Source organism: Conger conger, chromosome 12 (assembly GCF_963514075.1).
Source record: "Conger conger chromosome 12, fConCon1.1, whole genome shotgun sequence".
NCBI lineage: Eukaryota > Metazoa > Chordata > Actinopteri > Anguilliformes > Congridae > Conger > Conger conger.
Window position 1 is genome coordinate 34960699 of NC_083771.1, and position 20306 is coordinate 34981004.

Sequence of the window (20306 nt, forward strand, 5' to 3'; positions counted from 1 at the left end):
ATTTTGTTCCATGTAAGAATAAGCCTCCTTCCAAAATGCCTCTGCTTCTGTTTTTTGATAAGTGCATATTAAATGACCCCTGTGAACTTCCTGTTCAAAGTACTAGGATTTCATTCTGCTGGATTTATCTGGTTCCTTCAGCAGATTGAATCTATGTGCAGATACAGGAATGGGTTCTGTCATGTTTAGGATAATAAATTTGACCAATATTCTTCCAAATGGAGGTCTCGTGGGCTTTTGTTCCCCTAACAATAGCAACACGATGGAAACCGTTCCTCTTATGTTGGGAACCTCCCTTTCATCTTCCTTTTAAATGAAAATAATATTTTGTGGATTTACTGATCAATGCGGTATTAAGTTTGCATTTCTTGGCAGTATGTTGCTGTGTTTTTATGTTTTGACTGATTAAGAGTTATAAAGCTCAATTAAATATAGCGTTATTAGGAAGTGAAATAAATATTTGTTTACAAGGCCTATATGAATATGAATTCATGTGTCCATGTAATATCTGTTCACAGGATTCTTAAACAATACGATCACCCAAATATTGTGAAGTTGATAGGTGTCTGCACGCAAAGACAGCCTATATACATTGTGATGGAGCTTGTGCCAGGTAAAATAATTATTTAATTATATCCCTTTCCCTTGTCCATATCTGCTTCTCTACCCCCCCCCCCCTTCTTCTTTCCCACTTCTCTCTGCCTCTTGGTTATCAATCCTCTTTCTCTCTTTACCATCTCTCTCCCTCTGCCCCCCCTCTCCCTTTCTCCTTTCTCTTCCCCCCCGTCCCCTTTCCCGCTCTCTGTCACGTGGGACTCTAAGCGTTTTTGCAATATCAGTTTTATTAGGCAGAGTTTTGAATTGACAGTTATTAAAAAAATGAAAAAGCTGTTGTAAAATGTGCCCTGTCACGTCTGGAGGCCCCTCTTGCACAGACACAGATGAATGTAATGGACCTGTATGTGAAAGATACTTAACAGTCAAGCTTATATTTCTGTGTGCATATCATTTATGTAATGCAGTGGTGCGTGGAAAAGTCACATTCAGCTTAGTGCAGTGCTATATCATTGACCAGTCAGTAGACAAAAAAAGTTACATTTGTTTACAACACCAAACGGATAAACATGTAATTAATTTGTCATAAGAATGGGAGGGGAAAACGTGAATTATTAATTTTTGAAACCGCAAAGAAACAAGGACATCTCAATGGTATCTACATGCTGTAGATTTAATTTGTACTTCCCAGCCATCATTTGTCTGTAGTCTGCTGCTTTCTTGAGCGAGTCATTTAGCACAGTGAATGTCAAGCGGAGGGCACTGAAACCATCTGCCGGAATCCAACATTGCTTTTGATGTGTAATTGTATTTTTATGCCTAATATTGTTTTGTTCTGAATTTAGCTTGGATAATAAATTTTGAAAATGCACGTATTACTGTCAAAATGGAAAGCAGCAACCTTGTTCTTCCCAGACACCAGCTGTGCCTGTCTGTCTCGCCATTTTATGGAGCAGGGAGCCAGAGCAGGGCAGTGTAAATGTGCAACTCCCCTTTTTATCAACCGTAGGGCTCAACGTTAAGGATGCTGTCTACTGGCCCAATCGGGCTATTCAGTTAGTGTCCTATTTGCCCCAGGTACACTGGCCCAGCTTCCAAAACAAGTTAACACATTTTAAAGGGATTATTTTGATTAAGAAGTGTCAAAATGCCAATCTACAACTCTGGTTGAAAAAAAGCATCCTTTATTAAATATGAAAACCTGCCAATCACTGCCACCAAATTATGGACAAGCTTCATCTTTCTGAGTAGTTTTGACCAATCACATTTGAAATGTTGGAGATCATGGATGACTTCTCCTTTGCCTGGGGTTTTTGAATTTCGAGGCAGACACTTATTGTTTAACAGAGGACAAAACAATTATAGCAGTAATGGTATAGTCGGCTAATAACTTGTTCGAAACTTGCAATTGCCAGCAATAAATAAAGGTAGTTGAGTTGGCTAGATGGCTACATTATTTTCATGTTACTTCAGTAAATAGCAGTTTTATGAGATGGCGTGTGACTCCAGGCCAGATCTATGCTGATTCAGGCTGACTTTGGGCAGATCTCTCACTTCTATCCAGTAAAAATCGAATGGACATTCTTTGCTACAAATATCAATGATTGATCAAGCTGTAAGGTGTAGGTTAGTTTCAGTATCAGTTTAAGTCTGTAAAGTTGGTTATAAGCCCACATTGGTACAAATAATAATGAATGGTCAAAATGTAATATATGTCACGTATAAGCAAGCTCTAGTACAGAAATGGTCAAGTTGCAGGGTAGTTTCCTGGATGTTAAAAACTGTTTTGCTGTATTGAAAAAAACGCAACGTGTCGACATTTTGATTAGGTTAATGTGAAGATATTAAAGATCTTCACATTCCCTATTCATAGTGTACACGCACTCTTCTTCCTGCCAGGAGGAGACTTCCTGTCATTTCTAAGGAAGAAGAAAGAAGACCTGAAGACGAAGCAGCTGGTGAAGTTTGCTTTAGACGCCGCTGCAGGCATGGCATACCTGGAGCTGAAGAACTGCATCCACAGGTGTGTACTTCTGCATGCTCCTGTGCGTGAGAATGGCTTTGTGCTGCGGCCAGTCTTCATTAGATCTGCCATAAAGACCTGTCCGATTCATTAGCTCTGATAATGTTGTTAGGCTTGCAACCCAAATTGAGTATTTTATTTATTTATTTATTTATTTTTATTGGAGGACGTTATCATAACGATGACTGTTTTCTGCATTGCTGGGCTAGCCGTTTTGGAGTGAAGTAGCTGTGCTTTAAGGAAATCTAATGTAATTAGAACTACAAAATTCAGTCTGTCGCAAACAAATGAGCATTTCCTTAATTAAATTATAATGTATATTTTCTTTTTGCGCACAGATGATTAATAGTCATTTTCATGGGCCATGGTCGGCTACTGAAACGTTCAAAGAGAGCGTAATGGCATCCCTGAATAGAATCGGATCTCGTCTCTCGGGAATGCATTGCTATACTTGTAAATTGGTTTCAACTTTGCAAGAAATACAAGCCAGCGATGTCATTTACGGCACGGCGCCCCGAAAACACGTTCTGAGGCGTGTTGTTTGTGTGTGATTGCACAGGGTTTAGACAGCGAAGCGTGATGCTCTACCCTTTGATGTCTAATTAGTTTCCTCCTTGTAGATGCAGAATTGTTTTAGCACCCATTCGCAGGGTAGTGACAGCATTTGCGAAGGCTTCCGGGCTAAATTGGCTTCCCCTTTGATGGTAGTGTGCAATGTGTTTGGCCTGCCTCAGCGAACACGAGAACAACCAGCACAGTTTCCAGCTGTTGTACGATTTGTTTGTGATCCGTTTAATATTGGGCCCTCTCAGTTTCATAATGGGGAAAAATCAATGAAGGCATCAATTATTCAATTCCACAACCCCCCTCCCCCTCATAATGCATTATACTTGAAGACATTCTGCCGTGTTGTGTTGCTGTGATTACTTTTTAAGGTGACTGTTGCCGATAGCTAGAAACAAACATGGCAGCCGAGGAGTGGTGTAATATTAATATCTGCAGGGTGAGAGCTTACGTGATTGCTGTTGTTTGTTTGAAGCGGATCTTGTGCCTTTCCCTTTCCGCCGTACTGCGCTTTCGTTTCCCTGCACGGGGCCCGGCAGGCCTTCGCTCGTCCCTTCCCCCAGACTGAGCCTGCCCTCAGAACCAGGCCCACCCCAGATCCACATCCGGCCTGCATAGCATTCGCCTTCCCAAAATGGGTGCTCATTTCATTTTTTCAAAAAATTCTGACTCCTCTGATTTTTCACCTGCCTTTTTTTCTTTGGGAAAACTCAAGCAGCATTTGAGTTTCAAAGACAGGGAAGTGATCAAAATGGCATGCTGGTGGACAACAAAATGAAAAGGGACGGGACAGTTGATTATTCACCTTTATTCACTTGGGGCAGTTTTGTATATTTTGAGCAGATATTCAGTAGCAGGTGGCTTACGGCTACTGGGGTGAAGGTTAGAGAAATGGGTCTCTTACTCTGCGGTAGCAGGTTTCATTTCTAGGTGGGGCACTGCCATTGAACACTTCAGCAAAGTCATTCTGAAGCAGAACTGCTTTAGTAAATACGCCTTATACTTAAAGAATGTCAGCTGTGAACATCACCCTGGATATGAGCATCTGGTGTGTACCTAACATTTAAATGTGCTAGAGGGTACAATGGTAGCATTTAACGTTCCTGTTTTTGTTGTGTGGACCTGCTTATGGATGTACAGTAGTATGTAATTATCTCCATTATGATTCATTACCACTAACAGCTGTTGTGTATTACGCATGGTGAGTACTTGCAGTCATTAGATCATTTCTGCTGTAAGCCACTGAAAACATGAACGATTATGTTGCATGTTATGAAATATAATTGAGGTCTAAATGCACCTCAGAAATACACTTTATGCTTGCCAAAGAGCGACATCTCCACAGATGGCTTAAGTCATCATTCCTGATGTTATGTGGACATATCGGTATATTACCATTTTTATTTTCATTTTTTTACCTTCTGTAAAGCTTTCCACAAAACATTTTCCTAAATATTTCTGCCTTCATCGGTTACCGGGACCGATTTCTCCATAACCGCACAAATGTATTTTCCCCAGTGTTCATAATCCAATTCCGAGTTCACAATTGAATCTGTACTGAGTGGAGACATCAGTCAGATATACACCATGGAGACTCGATTGTTTTGTCTGCATTTTGTGTGTTCAATGCACTGGATTGTGCAGTTGTTTGAACTGCGGCTTTTAAAATGGATATGGGGGAAAGAATGAGTTTCATTAGTTTTAGACGTAGCCCTTTGCGCATAGAGCGTGATCAATGCAGAGTATTACCTGCAGTGTGGGGGAAATGCACATAATGGAGCATAGCGACAGTGTGCTGTGACTGCAGCACTGTGGAATGAAAGTGCTTTTTTCGCTTGATTGTAAAATGGTGGCTGAGCGTGTCTTATTCAGGCAGGGCCGGGGAAGGGAAGCCGGTTGAATGGACGGCAGTGGCAGACCCAGTGTTAACCCATTAATCAAAATAACTGCCTGACGCTATGATTTAGGCTTGTGTAATATCAAACTCAAACGGACCTAATGCACTATTACATCTCTGCTGCTTATCACGGGATTTCCCACTCAATTTGCCGTGACCCCATTTCAGAACCAACGACTCTCGGGGGACGTGGGTCCCCCCCCCGATTGACTCTTTCGAAAGGTGGCTCAGCTTTTGCAGCAAAGATTGTGTCCATTTTGACTTGTCACGTCTTCTTCAGATCGAAATGCTCGCGTGCTCTTCTTTAAAAAAAAAAAAAAAGGAAAAAAAAAAAAAAAGATCCTCGATTGGAGATGACCTGAGGTCTAATTACGTACGTGTGCGGTTGGGGTGTGTGGATCATGCTCTGTCAGCAGGTTCTGTATTGTGCCATTTAGATTTGATTCATTTCATTGTAGGGTTTAGCCCTTCTTATACCCTTGCACCCAATACTAATACGTGAGTAATAAGCAAGCCATTCCCATGCTGACATGCCTTGAAACAAAGTTATTTTCAACAGCAGTTCACTTGCAGGCACTGTGATAATGGTATTGCATCTTTGCACCAAAATACGTCTGTGGTACCAATGGTGTCAAAATAGTCAATCATTTTTTCCTACAAGAATATGTATTTGCAGTGTGTGATTTTTCTTTGACCAATATCTCCCAATGTGCCAGTTTAAGTTGTTTGGACAATGTTTTCATATTTTGTGGACAAATTGCGGACAGTGTGTATAACTGCATGTCACTTGGGGGGTTGGCATCTCACACACTTGGTGGACGACCCAGAATTTATGACCAGTATGCTGTCCACAGTGGTTGCTTGGTCAATTGAGTAAACGTATTATCATAAGTTTGATATATTTTGTTTGAATTGTTCATACTTCTATTGTTTGACTAAGCTATCCTTTAACTTTGATTTAAATTACATTTGTACTTTAAATGGTAAATGGTTGGCATTTATATAGCGCCTTTATCCCAAGCGCTGTACAATTGATTCTCATTCACCCATTCATACACACACTCACACACCGACGGCGATTGGCTGCCATGCAAGGCGCCGACCAGCTCGTCAGGAGCATTTAGGGGTTAGGTGTCTTGCTCAGGGACACTTCTACACAGCCCGGGCGGGGGATCGAACCGGCAACCCTCCGACTGTCAGACGACTGCTCTTACTGCCTGAGCCATGTCACCCCTACTCTAATTAATATGGTGTTATGTATGGCACTTATGAGTCTCCTGTTGCTTTTTGTTATGTTCCAGAGGAACAAACTTGAACTGGAACTGTCAACTGAATCCAGTGTAGAGAGTTCACAAGCCATGTTTTTCATTGCTCAACTTCTGAGAACATGCTTTACATGGGATATGTATGCTAAATTTAGATGTTGTGTCCATCTTAATTTTATCAAAAGTTTTAGTTTTATTCATTCATGTACAGTCCTCCATAAGAATATATACAGGTGAACAGGTCATTTGGCTCACCTAGGCTAGTGAAATATATTTTACATGGACGGTTTGTAATTGGATATATATCCCATCTGGAATTGAACCTTTTTCTGTTTAAATATTGAGCAAAGGAAGTTGTGCAGCATGATTTGCTTTACTGTCTACAAAGGCTGCCTTATTTAACTTTGAAACATAAAACGCACCTTATTTTGAAATATTTAGAGATGAAATGGGACTGGTCCCAGTGGGAGGTTGGTGCAGCTGTCAGCCCTTCCTCGTGTAGAGTGAAGGTGGAGGCTTTCTCATTTGTGGTGTAGTGTCAAGAGTCTGCTTGTAAATGCTGAAAGAAAATGTTCTGCTTTGACTTTTCATGTTGGACTCTTGTTCATGCAACTTGAATCCTCATAAAACTTAACATGAAAGAAAGTTATACTCCCTGCTCAACTGATTAAACCTTTTTTCTATACAGTATACATTTTCTGCAGTATGATGTAATAATTTGATGTGTGTACAGGATTTAAAACTGCATATTATAGATATAAAGTCACAGTGAAATGGAAGTCAGTGGAGCACTAGCTGCCGCAATATGACATACACAAGTAAAACAAATCTTTCAGGGGGAATGTTTGAAGGGCGGGGACTCTATTTGACTGGCATCAAATGAGGAGGAGGAAGAATATGCAGCCCGTTTTGACAGACATTTGTTTGACATGCACGCCCACTGGTACACAATGACATAAATTAGTTAGCAGGAAGTGGATGGAAAAGTGGTGTGAACTCGTTAGCATTACAATTTTATTACATTTATGGAATATATACTTGAGGTTATGAGGAATTGACAAAATAAAGGAATTTATTTTATTTTAAATATTTTATGTAAGGATTAGGCAAATTATATTGCATGAGTGCACATTAAAATTATATGCAAATAACTCTGCAATAATAATCACAAATACTATTTGTCTTAACCTCCTTCTGCTGTTTTAGAAAGCTGTTCCCTAGTTGGTTAAATTAGATTTATTTTTGTTATCTTGCTGTATTTTCTTTTGTTGTTGTCTTTTGGCTGTGTGCCTATTTCGAGGTCCCAGTGCTTTTGTAACATCCACAACTTCGTTTAGCTTGCAGACTGAATTTTGACTCCTTTTCAACGAAAAACTGCATAAAATCCACCTGCACTTGACCGTGCATAACAATTAAGGAGAGTTGGTAAGGCTGACTGAAACCCTGGGTCTTACACAGGTCTGTCTGTGTACTGGTTTTACCTGGCATCATCAGCTCTGATTTGATCCAAGGTAAAACTGAGTAACCTGGGGTCCCCTCTGCAAATATACAAGCTGTGACATTTTATGATCACAAAAACAGTCATAACTCAAGACATCAAGTGCCACAGGATCTGTCAGTCAGAATTGAAGGTGTAAATACAAAGGACAGGTAATATTTCACTGCTGACACAAATTTAGACTATTCTTGAAACTCGGTGTGTGCGTGCTAAGATCCTGCATTGGGTTAAAGGTGTAGAATGAGGTCATGAATCTGGTGCTTGTAAACTAGGATGATTGCTATAGCAAGAACAAATTTATAGGGAGTTGAGAAGTGGAAGCGCATTCAGAGTTAGGCTTCAGGAGCTGGACTTACAAGGAGGACTGGCAGTTGCCAATAAAAAATGGCAATCCGACATTTAACGATTGTGTAGCTGTTTGAGTTTCCTGTTGAACTGGAGGGCTTTTGGTTTTTATGTTTAAATCATCTGTAGTGCCTTGTCATGTTCACTGAGGCCTTGTTATCTACTGATGCACAGAACATACAGGTCAGGGCATTTCCAAAAATGGATTAAATAAACAAGACAACTAGCCCAAGACAAAAAGTTGTAGGAGGAGCTATGGTGATCAGGAGAAAAATGTTGGATGCTGTATGATCAGAAGACAAAATTATTTAGCAATGGCAAGAACACGGCTTAAATTTTTCATTGATCTGATAGCTTATCTGACACACATACTATGACCGCTTGATTTCTGAACTTGCATGCAAGTCAAGTAATTCAGTAAAAATTAAGAAGAGATGCATTGATCCGGAATATTGGAACCAGGTACGCTTCCTCATAAAGCCTGCTGGCTGGGAGCTCTGCCGTGAAAAAGCTAATCAATGAGACAAAGAACCTGAGTCAAAAGCTATGAATATGGCAGCACGTCACCTAATGAACACCATGGCCACAATATATGACATCTCTCTTTTCAATTTGGTGTACTGCCATCTCCATATTTTTTTACTAAGGTATCAATGCATCTATGAAACAAAGAACCTATCAAAATATGAATGTAATCGAGTGCTTGTCCATTATGAATTATTTTGATACATTTACCCTACTGATTGCCACATTCACTGCAGTCTAAGTATTTGGACAATGGTACAATTTCTGTCCTAGAAAGCACATTGGATTTGAAATGAATAAGAGGAAGAAGTACAGATTGTTCCCTTTTAATTTGAGGGTATTTACATCCCTATTGGGTGATGCTTGTAGGAATTGCATTCCTAGTGTTGATTCTGGGTTTTTGATTGCTTTTGGAGTATGTTCTTTGTGTTTGTCAACATGAGGACTAGAGTATGATGACCGGTATGATGTCGGTGAAAGTCATGGAAGCCATTATGAGGCAGAAATGTTTTTTTAACTTGAGAAGATAAGATGCTTCTGTATTAATTCTAAATTAATTTTGCTGCTGCTATCAGCAGTTACTTTATCAATGGAGGCAAACATCTGTGGCAGCCATACATGCCCAAAGTATAGCCCCCACCACCATGTTTCAGAGGTGATTTCCTTTTGTTCTCCAAACTTTGCCATAACTGTGATGTCAATTTGTCTAAAATACCTGTAGGTTCTTTTTGCTACTTGGCAAACTGTAAACAGGCCATCCTGTTTTTGCAGCTTACTAGTGGTTTGCATCTTGCTGTGAGCCGCTGTAGATCTGTTTGTGAAATATTCTAATTCCTACATGGATCATTCAATATGAATGTAAATACCCTTAAATTAAAGGTGGCAGTCAGCACTTTAACCTTATTTCAAATCCAATGTGCTAGAGTACAGACTCATAATCATACCTGTACCACTGTCCAAATACTTACGGACTACACTGAATGTTTCCCGCATCCTAATAAAGCTATAGATACCCTACTAAAGCCTTCAGTTTTTTGTATTCCTGTGAATATACATAAAATATAGAGTGTAAGGTAAAAAGGATAAAAGTACAGAATGTTACCCATATTTCATATTCCTGCGCACCCACCAAATGTAACCTTATTTCATATATTTCCAGTCTGCTTTAGCCTTGTGGATCATGTCAAATCTATTAGAATCATATTTTGCGCACTCTAAACCACATTTCCATGTACGGGCCTCTGGAAATAGCCTTCTCTCCCGCTCAAAAGTTTTTGCGAATGCTTTGTGAATCGTGAGGCTCGGAAATTGGCTAAGCCAAGAGGGCTTGATCTGAGTCTTTGCCGCTTCCACTGTACTGAGCTACGTGAGCTGAGGGGTTAATGTGCCTACTCCATGTCCACCTCAAGGGTTCTGTCGGCACATCTCCTTTGCAACATCAGCCTCGCCGTGCCTGGTGTACCTCACTGTGGTCTGAGACCCCCAATCTCCATCCCCAATCCAGTCTCAGGTCTCGTATTTCTCCCTTTTCTCGACACATTAGGTGCACGATTCATGCAAAAGGTCAAAATATTTCGGAATAAGATGAGGAGACAGTGAAACTCATTTATAAGCCAAACATGCCTGCTTCTCACACTCTCTCTCTCTGCCTCCTCTATCGCTGTCTGTCTTTCTCACTCCTGAGCCTTGTGAGAAATGGAGTATGGTCGAGGGTGGAATTAGGCGTGCTGTTAGGTTTAATGGGGTTGCACGCCTGAGATATGGCTCCCATCACAGACAATAAAACATCTGATGAAAGGAACCTCCATTGCCCTTCAGTTGCAACATTAATAGCAGAGAGCAGAACAACAAAGAAGTTTACAAATGTGTATTAATATTGAGGGTGCATGCCAAACTGCCTAAGCACAGCTGTTTCGAGGCAGGTCCGGACCAAGAGACTATGCTGCTGAAAAGGAAAGTGTTTTGATTTTCAATCGCCGTTTCTGCCTTTTGGATTTGCCCCTACATTTGGCCTTTAGACTCAGTCAAGGTCTTTTAGTGTCACGTCAATTACATATTTATACATTCTGTTTGGTAAAGATGCTGACATTTTTGGCGACCTGCTTATCTATCTGTCTATCCATGCATTCATCCATCCACTTCTCGTGTGAAATGGCTAATGTCTTGTTATTTGCTGTGAAATTAATGCATCTGCTATAGAGGGAGTTATTTTTATGTAAATGCAAATGTCCCTCTGCTGCAATAAATGAAATAACTTTGGCTTCTCACCGTATGCTTCAGAAGCTTAATTATTTAGAATGGCTTGCATTCATCACTGGACAATCCTTAAAAGCATTGGATGTGATTGAGGCAAATCTCAGAGGGGTTTTTATTTTGTATAAATATTGGGGGTGCTTGCCATTTTCTTGTTTTTCCAAGGAATGTAGGAAACTTCTGCTAATTAAAATGTACTTATGTGCGGCACGGATGGTGCAGTGGGTAGCACTGCCGCCTCACAGCAAGGAGGTCCTGGGTTCAAATCCTGGTCCGCCGGGGCCTCTCTGTGTGGAGTTTGCATGTTCTCCCCATGCTCGCGTGGGTTTCCTCTGGGTACTCCGGTTTCCTCTCACAGTCCAAAAACATAGTGGTTAGGCTGATTGGAGGGTCTAAATTGCACATGGGTATGAGTGTGTGAGTGTGTGAGTGAATGGTGTGTGCACCCTGCGATGGACTGGCGACCTGTCCAGGGTGTATTCCTGCCTTTCGCCCTATGTATGCTATGATAGGCTCCAGCCCTGCGACCCTGTTTAGGTTAAGAGGGTTAAGATAATGGATGGAGGATTGTGAAAATCTGTACGTCAGCCATGTAAATAACTTTTGCATCTCAACTCTTTCTTCTTCCCTAAGCTGTGATGGTGACACAGGAATGGTGAGGTCCTGTCAGGTCTCTGTCTTCAATCATGCTTGTCCTTTTAAAATTTACAACCCCGGTCAGGGCATTTTGTTTTGTGGGAATTGCAGTTCATCTTGAGAAGTTTTTACTGCGGACCTATTATTAACCACAAGCTAATCTTTTTAGATTTACTCTTTCTGTAAGGTGAAGTGTGTTTGCATGTGTAATTATAGTACTGTTTGATTTAATTGTGAAGATATGTTCTTTCAAAAGGTGAATGTGTTCCAGGGCTTCTGAAAATGCCAAGTCCAATTCCGTGCACTCTCAGAGATAAAGGTTAAGAGGTCTTGCATTGTTATGCATAGGCCTTTGCAACCATTAACCAGGGTTTCTTGCAGATATTGTCTACCGGGTATCCGTTATAATCCTTAAATGTGTATTCTTTTTTTATTCAATTGAACTATTCTTAGTGCCTTTATTTGGTCAATGAAGACAAATGTTATTCTACCCTCTCTTAATGCAATTTTGTGCATCACACAATGTGAAAGGGCTCTTTTTCTTCTGAGTGGACTCCCTGACTCTGCAGAATGATAAGGCTTCCGTTTCAATCATATTTTAAATAAAGGTCAAAGGAGGTGAATGCAATTTTAGGCTTTGATGGGGAAATATATTCCATTATGTACGTCAGTGCCAAGAAGATTAAACTGTACTGAATGCAAGATTAGAGACTTGGCTTTAAAAGCTCAGTCATATATTTTGCCCAAAACTGCTACAGGCCTGACTGGAAAAGCTGCCATCCAGGTTAATACAGAGTTACCATGGCCTCTAAATGCAAGCACATCACAATGCTTACCAACTCATAATACATTCTGTCTAGACACCTAACATCTCATTTCTGTTAACTTTCAGAAATTGAATGCAAGTTTTTAATGTTTCTTTATGAGCATTCCCTCAAATAATATTTGTGAAATTCAAATGAATGCGATGACAATGTTCCAGAAATGTATCCTTCCCATTTTCATTAAACAGGAGGGGGGCTAAAATAGGAGGATTTATGCATTCGTGACTCTACTTCTGTAAACATGGAATTAGTCACCCCCCCCCCAAAGGCAGGTTCCTGTTATCATCTGCACTCAGGTTTGTGTTGTAAAATGTGAAAAAGCAATTAACCCTGCCCTTTAAAAAATATGAATCACCAGCACTTTTCGTTGCGCTATGGTAGAGACATTCGGACACTTTTTGCTTTGTTGTGCATTTAAATTTAATGGATAAATTTGCCCATCAATCTACATTCAGTAACCCATAATGACAAAGTGAAAACATGTTTTATTAAAAATCAAAAACTTTAATCTCTCATTTATAAATTGAATTATGTATTCAGGCCCTTAATTCAATACTTTGTAGAAGCCCCTGTGGCAGCAATTACTGCTTCTTGGGCAAGTCTCTACAAGCTTTGCACACCTGGATTTGGGCAGTTTATCACGTTCTCTCAAGCTTGGATGGGAAACTTCTGTGAACCGCCATCTTCAGGTCTCTCCACAGATGTTCTATGGGGTTTGGGCTGGGCCACTCAAGGACAGTCTTGTCCCAAAGCCACTGTAGCGTTGTCTTGACTGTATGCTTCATTATTGTGCTGAAAGGTGAACCATTGCCCCAGCCTGAGGCTGCATACATCGAGTCTCTTTCTATAGCACCCCAATAGCATGATGCTGCCACCACCATGCCTCACCGTAGGGATGGTATTACCCAGCTGATGAGCAGTGACTGGTGTTTGCCAGACATACTGCTTGGAGTTCTGCCCAAAGAGTTCCATTTTTGTCATCTGACCAGAGAATATTTGTCCTCATGTTCTCAGAGTCCTTTAAAATGTGTTTGGAAAACTCCAAGCAGGCTGTCATATGCCTATTACTCTAGAGGAGGGGTGTCGAACTCCAGTCCTGGAGGGCCGCAGTGTCTGCTAGTTTTTGGTGTGTTTCAGCATGAGAGATACATTTCAAAGCTTTCATTGGCTAAAGAGTCCACACACTTTGTTCTCAAGGCCTTAATTGGCTGCTGATTGTAAGGAAACCACAAACACCTGTAGACACTGTGGTCCTCCAGGACTGGAGTTTGACACCCCTGCTCTAGAGGCTTCCGTGTAGCCACTCTACCATAAAGGCCTGATTGACGGAGTGCTTCTGAGACGGCTGTCCTTCCAGCTGCTTCTCCCATCTTTGCAGAGCACTTCTGAAGCTCTGCTACCGTGACCATTGGGTTCTTGGTCACCTCCCTGACCAAGGCTCTTCTTGTCCGGTTACTTAGTCTGGCCTGACGGCCAACTCAAGGAAGTGTCCTGGTGGTTCCAACCATGCCATTCTAAATGATGTCCAATCAATTGAAGTTCAATGAAGTTCTAGATACATCCCGAGGTCTGAACTTTTTTTTTTTTTCTTAATTATTTTAATAATTATTATTGTTTTCGCTTTGTTTTTATTGGATATTGATTGCATAAATTGCAATTTTATCCATTTAAAATTAAATCAACAACACAATAAAGTGTGCAGGAAGTGAAGGGGTCTGAATACTTTCTGAAGCCATTGTATGAAACCTAGAACTAGAGTACTGTATTGTGCCTCAACAGCCTCCTCTCTCTCTGTGTATTCTGACCCATGAAATGCATTTCCATCCATCTTATTTAGGGCCATCCGGCACGGCAAAAACAGCAGGGGTGGTCCTTTCCATTCAGCTGTTTACTGGACTGTCAGATTTCAAATTAGCATCGTGCCCGGCGCTGTATCCCCTCAATGCTGGGTAATTTAAGTGCACATTGGTAAAAACAATTTGCCAAGAAAAAGATAATCTCAATGGAAAAAGAGACCCACTAAAGTTTGCCTTATATGTTTTTCCGATCTAATCATTTTCATTGCTCTTACTTATCTTGCCAGGGCAGTTTGCGTGAGTGACAGTCTAATACACCCCGCTCCCCTGCCAGGAGACGACAGTCAGCACAAATGCCAGTATTAACTTCTTGGAAAATATGGGAGTAGCGGCAGGCCTTGTTTCAGCCAGTCTGTAAAACTCCACTGAACCTGGACGAGTTATAGATTGGAGTGTAAAATTGAAATCCAACCCCAGGGATACAGGGTGATGCTCACACTGCCTCCCGCGATGTCAGTATCACTACAGCTGTTGGGTCCAGATGTGCGAGATCAAAGCACTTACGTGGTTTTAGGAGGGTCGATTGGTTTAAATTGTGCGTCTTGCAGAGAAACAATACTGTGTTGGCACAAGTGACAGTAAAGCAGAATTAGTGGCAGTGTTTCTTAAACTTTGCCTCAGTTTTTAATTGCCATATTGGTAGGTTACCTCTGCAAATATCAGTTGCCCTTCTCAACCAGTCTGTGCTGCGCTTTCAATTTGTTTGTGCTGTGCGGATATAATTGCATGGCTTTTGCAACCAATGTGTGTCATTCCCTGAAAACAATAATATTGTTTGGAGCCACGGGAACTGTAACAGTGCCATCAGGGTTTGACGGTGTCAAAGTGTATATTATTATGAAATAATATTTTTGTTTGTTTTGTTTTATTAGATTACAATGCTTCTAGAGACTGTAGATAACAAACCTTTGGTTTGGCTTGCAATAACACCCTTGTACTCCTGTTCCTGTTGCTGCAGTAAGCAGCTCAGGGGGAGGCCTGAGTCGTCCCTCAGTGTATGCACTAAAAAACGAAATTGTGCACAAACCCATCTCACGTTTTTCTCCCTTTGTTTGGAAAATGAAAGGAGCTCCATAGCAGTCAGCCGTTCTCTGGTATAGATTTGCCATTACAAACCCCAGCCTTAAAATGACAAGAATATCAGCCATCCCTCGACATTGACAGAAACCCAGATCAGAATCTTATGGGTTTAGTGGAGGGACATTAACTGGATTAAATATGTGTGGAAGGGGGGTATACTGTAGAGAGGTGTTTGTGTTGTGAAATTCCGAGTGGTGCAATTCATCAAAACGTCGTCAGCATAGCCTGGTGCAGCTCCTCAGTGTCGCGTAGTCCCCTCGCAGAACCTGTCGGACAGATGGATAAACACCGAGGTGTTTTTCCCCCCCTCTTCTCCTCCTCCTCCTTCTTCTTCATATCCTCCGTCATTTGAAAGCCGTTGGTTCCCTGGAGCTGGGCTCGGGGGAAGATTTATGATGGCAGCCATTTCATCTGATGCTGTTCAGCTGCCGCTTGGTCGTCAGCCAGTTTGTGGCTCGTCTGCCCTCCACTACCGCATCACACCCCCCCCCCTCCCCAAACCCCCCCTTATGTGAGACTCTGTGACGTACAGACTGAAGGGGGCCACCTTGAACAGGTCAGTCCAGGGTCCCTGTCCAGAATCAGGCCCTAAATAACATGCTCTTTACTGTGAATGGAGAGTTTATACCCCCTGCCCAAGATCCACCCCACAAGCTCACATCACTGGTAATAATGTAATTGCTCAGCTTAGCCAATTGCATTACATCAGCCTACTGAATAGGAATCAGGGAGAGGGAACATAGGTCAGCAGATGTGCTTGATTTAGGATTACTAGCCTGCCAAGCCCCACAGGTGTGTAATTGTTTTGGTTCTCATTTTCAAAGCACACATGTTTAAAGTTAATTTCCCAAAAGAACAGCCTAAATGACCCTGCGGAAAGGAGGAGAGAGCTTTTCATTGAGTCTGCTCTTCGGGTTCCTCTCCCGTGGCGTTTGGCTCATGTCTTCCTTTAATCCCCGTGCATGCAAATGAGGGTTTCTTTGCTTCTTCTCGCAGGCGAGACGCTGGGATGCATCGGAGTTGAACGAGCCCTTGAAAGGCTTGCGGCGGTATCTCTGGTGGCGGTTTGCGATCGTACCGCCGTGTCGGGAAGCTCAGTGCCTGCCTGGTCCTCAGAGAGAGGCTGGTCATGGAGGTCTTGTTTAAAATGAGCGAGGAGGTTGAAATGCATAGCGCCAGCCTCTGGAGACCGCTGAGCTTTACAGATGAATTCATTTTCAATTCCCAGAAAGGCTTCCACGATACAGTACTGTGTTGTACATTTCGATTTACATGTACAGTTAAGTAGATTGAGATGGAAATTAAATTAAAGATTTGCAGAAATGGCACCAAGCATGTAAGAACATCCTGGTAAATCAAAGGAAGGATGGGTTTTTTGGTCGAACTTCAATAAATGTAATTGTCATAATTCAATTGCGTGTGTGATGTCATGGCCACACACCAGCATCATCACGTGAGCCTCTAAATGCTAGAGTGCCATTGTCTGGCCAATTGTGTGGCAGCAGTGCAATGCATACAATCATGCAGATACAGGTCAGGGGCTTCAGTTTATGTTCACATCAAACATCAGAATGGGGAGAAAATTTTTTATCTTGGTAACTTTGACCGTGGAATGATTGTTGGCGCCAGACAGGGTGGTTTGAGTATCTCATAATCTGCTGATCTCCTGAGATTTTCCAACCAACTGGTGGTTGGGTGCCTTGCTCAGAGACACGCCAGACGACAGCTCTTACCGCCTGAGCCAGTGTCGCCCCTTTATGCTTACTTAAGCCTAATACATGATCAGTGATGCTGCCCCACATTACTGTGGGTAGGTTTGTTCGGTTTCAGTATGACCACAATATTGTAGTTGGCAGCAATGTGTTTTCATTGGTTTAACGCAGATGCTCAAAATGGGTGCTCAGTGATTAGGCTACATGGAAATGAAAGTAACTTGAACTTCAAGATGTATGAAGTATGCTTCTATAAATAGACACCAATTTTTGGTATGCAGGTCAATTAAGCTTTGAAAAAAGTTCAGAAATCCATTTTCCCCCCTAATGAGCTACTTCACTGTTGTACAGTGTCTTGAAGGACATACTATTCACAAAAATATACGACTGTGTGCTTTTCAGTCAGTCAACCAAAGGTCCTTGGTTTTTGCCATCAGTATGCTTTTTTGAAATTGGAAAAGAAAATTCACATTTTCCAAAGAATGTTCTCAAGAGGAAAACATTCCAGGGACAAGTATTTTCACCGTGTTGGACTGTGTAGTGTCTGTTAATGGTATTTTGGGGGATGAGTTGTTAGACTGGCAATGACTCGCAGCAATGTTGTTTTGTTTTTTGGGGGGATATGGTAACTGGGGCTTTTGGATGCAAATTGTTAGATTGAGAATTGCCAGGGACTCTCAAATGTTAAATTTTTTTTTTAATATATATATTTTTTTTAGTGCGAGTTAGATTGCCAATGCCAATCTGTCGGTTAAAGGTATTTTTGGGTGTGGGTTGGATGGATGAGGTGTACAGCTCTGTTAGTTAAAGGTGTTTTTGGGTGTGAGTTAGATGGGGTGTGTACACAGCTCTGTTAGTTAAAGGTGTTTTTGGGTGTGAGTTAGATGGATGGGGTGTGTGTACAGCTCTGTTAGTTAAAGGTGTTTTTGGGTGTGAGTTAGATGGATGGGGTGTGTGTACAGCTCTGTTAGTTAAAGGTGTTTTTGGGTGTGAGTTAGATGGATGGGGTGTACAGCTCTGTTAGTTAAAGGTGTTTTGGGTGTGAGTTGGATGGATGAGGTGTACAGCTCTGTTAGTTAAAGGTGTTTTTGGGTGTGAGTTAGATGGATGGGGTGTACAGCTCTGTTAGTTAAAGGTGTTTTTGGGTGTGAGTTAGATGGATGAGGTGTACAGCTCTGTTAGTTAAAGCTGTTTTTGGGTGTGAGTTAGATGGATGGGGTGTACAGCTCTGTTAGTTAAAGCTGTTTTTGGGTGTGAGTTAGATGGGCCGGGGTGGGTCGTTGCGTAAGGCTCCCTCCCTCTGCTGCCAGGTTGCTGCGGCTCTCCGTGTCGTTACCCTGACAGCGCGGGGCGAGAGAATGATGGCTCGCCCAGACGCAGGGTCACGGGATGTGAGATTCCCCTCTGTGTGTCTTCATTACTGTGCTTCTTGGCACAGGGTCCTGGATTAATTACTTTAAGTGTATGGGTTTAGGGTGCTGCATGTGAGTGAGTGTGGTCTGGCTGCTCTAATGAGACAGGCTGGGGGGGGGGGGTGCCATTTGTCGGGTGGCTCAGTTTGTGTTTCTTATTTGCGACAACTCTCAAGAAACAACGGCACTCAGTTTCCTGCTGTCTCGACTCCAGCGCCATTTTGACGGAGGGAGGAGGGTTCGGCAGTCCTGGCTCCCCTCGGGGGCCCTGTTCTGAACACTGAACCACTCCAGCTCCTGACCCAAATCACTGTGTGATCCACACCACTTCATCTAACACAAGTGAATACGGGTTCAATCTCCCCAGGGCTTGAGCGTAACACACACACACACTCTCTGTCACAGCTGATGGAGTTGGAGGAGTACAGACATGATAGTGTCCCTTAATCTCTCCCAGGGATCTTGCTGCAAGGAACTGCCTGGTGGGAGAGAATAACTTGTTGAAGATCAGTGATTTTGGGATGTCGAGACAGGAGGATGATGGGATATACTCCTCGTCTGGCTTGAAACAGATTCCCATCAAGTGGACGGCACCAGAGGCTTTGAATTATGGTGAGTTCTACGCTTTTATCTTACTTTTAAAAAATGATTTATTGTTTGTGGTATATGTTGTTTTGAATGTGATTGTTGGACTGTATGGTACTGTTGTTCAGTACCTTACTATACAGTTTTACAGTTCAACCCTTTGAATATTGTCCATTAACATATCTCTTGCTAAAATTAATAATTGGTTATCCTTACAATTTTGGTATAAACTGGGACACTATAACATGATTCACATATAAAAATGTGCTTCAAAGTAATGCATAAAAGGTGACAATAGTAAAATAGTTGACTAATAACTAATCTTTTTCGCTTTCTGAACGCACAATAATAATAAAACATAAAAATGTCTGCGGTTGTTCTGTCTGAGATTAGAATGTACATTTTGTAACATAGAAGCGGAGAAGTCGAAGAAATAGTTGGGTAAACGCAAAACAAGTTTGTGTTACCCAAGCTGAACAGGCACTGGCAGAGGAATTCTCAGTCAGCAGTTGTACCTCTTTGTACCGGTTGTGCAGAAGGCACTGCGCTCTGTATGTACATTTATTTATTTAGGTATAATCTCATTGGAAAAGCTGAATTTTGTTTATCGTGTAGCTGACAAAAAAATAAGCGAGTATATCTATGAGGCAGACTGCTTTTCTCCCTCATCCCTCATCCTCCTTCATCCTGCTCTTCTGTCCCTTCACAGGGAGATACAGCTCGGAAAGCGACGTGTGGAGCTACGGAATTCTCCTCTGGGAGACCTTCAGCTTAGGAGTCTGTCCTTACCCTGGAATGACCAACCAGCAAGCGCGGGAACAGGTGGAGAAAGGCAAGTGTCCATTTCCCAGAATCCCTGAGGTGTTCCGAGAACACCAGTCGCAAGAAACAGCCAAGAGTCCACACAAGAACTGTCCACAGTTGTTTTTTTGCTCCTTTTGTAAAGTTTTATTACAGTATGCCTTCCCTTGTACTGTAACTGACATTAACACATTACCCAAGTCTACTTATTCATTTTTCCACATCTGCTTCGTATTTTCAATAATTGACTTGCTGTATTCTTATTCTCTTCTGGTATTTAACTATAAGTACACTCCCTTGTTAAAATTAACGAATAAAGATTTTGATTTTAAGAGGCAAGCTAGTGCTTGTACAGCTATTGCTTGTGTGGATACAAATTCATTTGGGCTGTCACAGCTGCTGTGTATATTTCAGTCACAAGTCAATATTTTGGTCCAGATGCTCAGATAACAGCAAAATGTCACGACTGTTTGAT

The 20306-nt window shown here is 41.8% G+C and overlaps 1 protein-coding gene across 1 annotated transcript in view; it reads left to right on the forward strand.

Moving 5' to 3' along the window:
• The window catches only part of fer (fer (fps/fes related) tyrosine kinase), a 77965-nt gene that overhangs the window by 50035 nt on the left and 7624 nt on the right, over positions 1–20306 (forward strand). The window contains exons 15-18 of the mRNA XM_061263217.1: positions 519–613; positions 2455–2578; positions 18903–19057; positions 19740–19862. Coding sequence (XP_061119201.1) covers positions 519–613; positions 2455–2578; positions 18903–19057; positions 19740–19862 — 497 coding nt within the window. The remainder of the gene's footprint in view (positions 1–518; positions 614–2454; positions 2579–18902; positions 19058–19739; positions 19863–20306) is intronic.